The sequence below is a fragment of the Vollenhovia emeryi genome, unplaced genomic scaffold (genome assembly GCF_000949405.1).
Source record: "Vollenhovia emeryi isolate VEMERY1.0 unplaced genomic scaffold, V.emery_V1.0 DF939745.1, whole genome shotgun sequence".
In the NCBI taxonomy this organism is placed as follows: domain Eukaryota; kingdom Metazoa; phylum Arthropoda; class Insecta; order Hymenoptera; family Formicidae; genus Vollenhovia; species Vollenhovia emeryi.
The window spans coordinates 28,884-34,714 of NW_011966621.1; the positions used below are offsets into that span (position 1 = coordinate 28,884).

At 43.2% G+C, this 5,831-nt stretch overlaps 1 protein-coding gene across 1 annotated transcript; it reads right to left on the bottom strand.

Annotated features, from left to right (window-relative positions):
* Window positions 1-4,537: 4,537 nt before the first annotated feature.
* LOC105556854 (transcription factor SPEECHLESS-like) lies at window positions 4,538-5,127 on the bottom strand (the record flags this gene model as incomplete). Its single annotated transcript, XM_012003967.1, has 1 exon — window positions 4,538-5,127. A coding segment is annotated over one exon (590 nt), but the record flags the coding sequence as incomplete, so codon positions are not given.
* Window positions 5,128-5,831: the final 704 nt, after the last annotated feature.

A 5,831-nucleotide genomic window follows, 5' to 3' on the forward strand; every position in this document is an offset into this window, starting at 1 on the left:
CGATCCCGATTGGCCACGTTACAATTGACCACTGTCCCGTTTGACCACGAGCTAAAAGTACACACACACACACACACGCGCGCGCGGGGGGCCTTCGGCCCCCCTCCCTGCACCCACCCCGCCGGTAGGAAGCGTGGACCGTGGTCAATTGCAACGTGGCCAATCGGGACCGTGGTCAATTGCAACGTGGTCAATCGGGACCGTGGTCAATTGCAACGTGGTCAATATCAACGGTGTCATACACAACGTGGTCGATATTAACGTGGTCAATCGGGACTGTGGTCAATATTAACGTGACCAAACGGGTGCCACTCCCTTGAATAAGTTCTCGCTGTTTCCTAGCAGACGGTATATCCAGGCCTATGTGCATGTCTGAGGACCTTGAATAAGTTCTCGCTGTTCCCTAACAGACGGTATTTCCAGGACTATGTGCATGCAACTTCAGATAGTAATGCATCTACAAAGAAGTACTATCGGTAAGCTTGAACTTCAGTGTATGTATGTTAGTTCGCCACAGTGCAAACAACGCTTTTTTAGTTCTAAAAATGTCGAGTTTTGTGCCAAGTAAAGAGTACATTATGAGATATTACACACTACAAAAGGTGTGATATCACGTAAAAAACTTACCTTTTAAAAAAAAGGTAAAAAAGCACCAAGTATAAGCTCCAATTCACCTGAATATATTTTGTTACTCTATCTTTTTTGCAAAAGTATATTCTCTACAAAAATATCTTTACTGCAAAAGTATCTTCTTTACAAAAATAGTGTCTCCACAAAAATCTTCTGTACAAAAATATCGTCTCTACAAAAATATCTTCTCTACAAAACTATCTTCTCTACAAAAGTAATGATACCAACAAATTGCGCCAAATATAACAACGGATAATTATACAAACTAGTTGCTTTAGTATTAGTTTTTGATTTAAAAATGTTATATTTCTTAAAAAATCAAACTAAAGATTTTATTGGAAAAAATAATGGAGTTAATAATAGAACACCGATGAAAAGAATAGCAACTGTTTAGAAATTTAGAAACTCTGTATCTATTCAGGCGAATTAAGGCCCGTGTCCATGACGCTAGTACTTGGTCCAAGTTCTAGTTTTGAGAAATGCGTAGCCATCAACTTGCAGCTTTTGGGGAACAGCTATATTGATTTGCTACATATTTCGCGGAATTAGAATTTGGACCAAGTACTAGCGTCATGGATACAGGCCTTAATTCGCCTGAATAGATACAGAGTTTCTAAATTTCTAAACAGTTGCTATTCTTTTCATCGGTGTTCTATTATTAATTCCATTATTTTTTCCAATAAAATCTTTAGTTTGTTTTTTAAAAAATATAACATTTTTAAATCAAAAACTAATACTAAAGCAACTAGTTTGTATAATTATCCGTTGTTATATTTGGCGCAATTTGTTGGTATCATATTATATTATATTATATTATATTATATTATACAGGTATTATTGAACATTTCGAGCATTTTTTCAAATGAAGAATTTATTTAATAAGGTTGTCTCTTACTTAGGTCCGATTGCACCAACGTCGCTTAACTTTAATATTAGCTTTACTTACTCCTCATCTCTTTCTAAGGACTTAGAAAGAAATGAAAGTTGAATTAAGATTAAAGTTAAGCGACGTTGGTGCAATCGAGCCTTAAAGATTTAAAGTTACCGAGTTACAAAGTTTAAGTTTATTTATAAAACTTTTACAAGTTCATTTATTTTGAGAAAAATTTGAAGCTTTAATAGTCATGAAGTTTAAGTTAAAGACTTATAAATTTTTTAGCTTGTAAAATTATTTCTTTTAAGGATTTAAAGTTACCGAGTTACAAAGTTTAAGGATTTATAAAACTTGAGAAATATTTGAAGCCTTTGTAACGAACGTAATTATCTCGGTCTAGCTCCTCCCGGTTCCGGACAGGATTCCGACAGGAATTATTTTCAATCGGACACGCGGTTCCGATTGACGGTTGGAGGAGCTAGCGTTCTCGCGGTCGGTTTTTTTGACGTGCTGTGTGTCGGTTAGAATAGATCCTCCATTCCTCCTGTTGCCGAATATGCTCAGCTCCAGGGCCGTCGGGAGGAAAGGAGGCAAGGTAGATTTTAATTCGCTTAATAGAGTCAATCGCTTGGAAAGGATCGGAAATAAGTCTTACAGGTAGTTTTCGGTATAACAATAAGCACAAGGTTTATTCAGGATATCTACAGCGGAATAGAGGTAATTACAAAAGGTACGCCCTATAGGTAAATACAGAGGAAAAGAAATAAGGATTAGTAATTACAAGAGTCCGCCCTGTAGGTAAATACAAAGAAAGAAAGAAAGAAGATTAGTGCGACGGATAGATACAAGGAAATCGTGGTAATTGCGCACGCGACGGATAGAAACAAGGAAATCGTGGTACTTGCGCACGCGATGGATAGAAACAAGGAAATCGTGGTAATTTCGCACGCGGCCGAGTAGGAACACGAAATAACAAAGATACGGCCGGTTGGATTAATCGTAGAAAAGACAGGTAGTACGGGAAACGGTCGGTGAGGATGTTATACAGGATCCTCTGAAACGGAGCAAAAGTACAGGATTAACGTTACGGAGTTTACGGCTATCGATAATTAATAATTCGTCTCCCACCCAAATATTCCCCCCTGTGTTCTATACCGGTCGGGGGGTCAGGAAAAAGGATAGGTTCAGGTCAGGAACACGCCCGAGTAGCGCCTCGTTATGCGTGTGTTCTCAGTAGCATGTGTACACCGGGCAGCACCCCGTTACTGTGTACGCTACTGCGGACGGAAAGGAGACCGGTAGGGGATCAGTAGTGATGTACATCGGGCAGCACCCCGTTCTTGTACCCTACTGCGGGAGGGCCGGAGCACACGACGGAGCAGCGCCTCCACCTGTCGTGTACCCCGGAATGGTATAACGCCGGACGGCAGGACCCGTTATACCGGCGTATACCGCAGCGGAGGTACCCGCTGCCGGGTGTCGTCGCTCGGTGCTCCGAGGTAAGACTGGGTGTTCGCGTTTGCTCCGGAGGGGCTTTTATACCCCTGGAGCCTGGGCGCGCGGGTGGAGGCGGCGGGGGTAGGCGCGGCGTTGCCACCTCCGCGTTGTTATGGTAACCGCGGCTTTGGTATGCGCGGAATGCGAGGAATGCGGCCACTTCCGGCCGCGCCTTCCCGGCTACCCCCGTCACACCTTAATAGTTATAAAGTTTAAAGACTTACAAATTTTTTAGTTTACAAAATTATTTCTTTTAAAGATTTATAGTTACAGAGTTAAAAAGTTTAAGAATTCATTTATTTTGAGAAATACTTGAAACTTTAAGTCCTCATCTACAATAGGGCCGAAAATACCTATTGTAGACGGGGACTAATAGTTATACAGTTTAAAGACTTATAAGTTTTTTAGTTTATCATTTTAATTAAATCAAAACACGTGTGATATGTACATTACCCGTCAATAATTCGTTCCATTCTCCTATTGACGGGCTGTGTTCTACTACTAATGATAATATGTGATAATAAAGCAACAATAGATGTAAGAGTACAAAATACAATAATAGAATATTACGTTTATATGATATATTATATCCGATACTGAAAATACACTTCGCAAAAACACATGTGATATACTATACAGGGTGTCCCAGACCACCCGTATCAGCCAAATATCTCGAAATCCGAGAACGGCAGACAAAAACGTTTCAGACAAAAGTTGTTTGGTATGAAGGGGGACATAAAATGGTGTCATTGGTTTAACCCTGAGTAAACGTACCAAGGTCATATGAAGTTTAACTTTATTTCTTAAAATGGAACCCCCTATTTTTTATTAAGCTATCTTTTTGTATTGATTAATTTGAACAACTTTTGTCTGAAACATTTTTCATTTTCCTAATATTTTTTTAGATATTCAAATGAAACTTTGTAACTTTTTCAATATTTAACTTACGATATCTCAATAACTATTTGTCGGAAGCAAAAATGGTAGAGGACTTTTTGACTTGACTTGGTCTCAACACTATCTCAACACATTAGTACTACGCGCCGATTTCTTTTCCGGACATAACGCAGTTTATCATATACGTGGAAATATTTTCGTCAGCAGATTCACGTATTCGATTCGAAGATTATTTTTCAAATGTAATTCGCATTTTTTTTCCGATGCTATATTTAGCATTCAATCCCCTCCCTCCTCCCATTTTCCCCGTCCTGTAAATTAGTTTTTATTGCGAAAAATATTACCCCAACCAGGATTCGAACCTGGGACCTCCCTCAATCCGTGACGGGCGTCTTACCTGCTCGACCACTGGGGCTGTGATAATATTTCTCGCAATAAACGATATACTTTAGAAGGAGCGCTAGTTTGCAGGCAAGCGTTTAAAGAACAAGTAACTTTCAAGTAAGACCCCTATCTAAAACTAAACAATATATGGTGTAGCTATTTTAGCTGTAAGCTACGCTATTTTATTGCGAGAGTACGAGGAGATGTTTCTCGTTTGATAGAGTGGGGCCCTGAAAAGGGCCGGTTGTGGAGCTCTTACAAGAGCTGCTTGGTTTCAGTAAGCGGAGCTCGTGGTTTTGGTTGGCCCTGCTGTTTCTGCCTCCGTGCTGTGGCGTAGGAGCTAGTCTGTGTCCACTTGTCCGCTGTGACGATGTTGGACCGTGGCGATATTGGACGTGAACTCTGCGGGTCCAGAAGTTCGAGAGGTGGATGCCGTGGTCGACTGAACCGTGGTGGCTGAAGTGTTAGGCGTTGTAATTCCCACGTTACGGCAGTCTCGTGGTGGTCAGTTCCGGCTGGAGGAGTCGCCGCTGTAGTTGGCGAAACGGGTTGTTCGTCTCGGATTAGCGGAGGTAGTTCCGCGAGCGGGTAATCAGGAGTTATCGCCCGTGGCGGCGTGGTCGGAATTATTAGCTCTTCCTGGAGCGGCTGTTCCTGCGGATGCGGAGGACGCCTATGATCCTTGCGGTGGCGGATGACCACGTGCTCAGCTGGAGGTATCGTTACCACCGATACGACCCGTGGACGGCTCTTCCTTCTTGGCCGAGTTTCCTCCGAAGAGCTGGACGGCCGGGTGTTGTGCCGTCGCGATTTCCGTGGAGGTGAGGAAGACGTCGGGTTGACCTCTTGAAGTGCCTCTTCTCACTGCCGATGACCAGATTGTTGCCACTCTGCACCCGTCGTCAAAGACGACAGCGTATGTGAAGATCTTTGGACCCGTCGTCAAAGACGACAGCGTATGTGAAGGTCTCTGGACCCGTCGTTAAGAACAACAGCGTATGCTGGACCCGTCGTTAAGAACGACAGCGTATGCTGGACTCGTCGTTAAGAACGACAGCGTATGCTGGATCCGTCGTTAAGAACGACAGCGTATGTTGGACCCGTCGTTAAGAACGACAGCGTATGCTATACCCGTCGTTAAGAACGACAGCGTATGCTGTACCCGTCGTTAAGAACGACAGCGTACTGTATCGAGGACTCTTCCAGCAAGGGAATCGTCCCGATGGTTATCACACTGTGATGAGTTGTCTCGGCTTCCGTGCGGGCCTCCTTATATACTGTACGAGACCGAATCTTACTCCCATGTTTTTCGCCCGCCACTATGCGCGGCCTAGCGGCGGCCTGCGAACTACTCGGTGGCCCGCGCGCTCGCGCGCGCGCGCGCGCGCGTGTCGCGCAGTGCCGGATCGCCGAGATGTGCCGGATCGCGTACTGCGACACATATGGTAACAAGCCAATGTGGGTCACACATGGCAAGATGTAGGTAGCCCAACTTAATCTTAAATCTTAAATCTTTCTGAAAATCATGAATCTATATACCGTTTCTTTC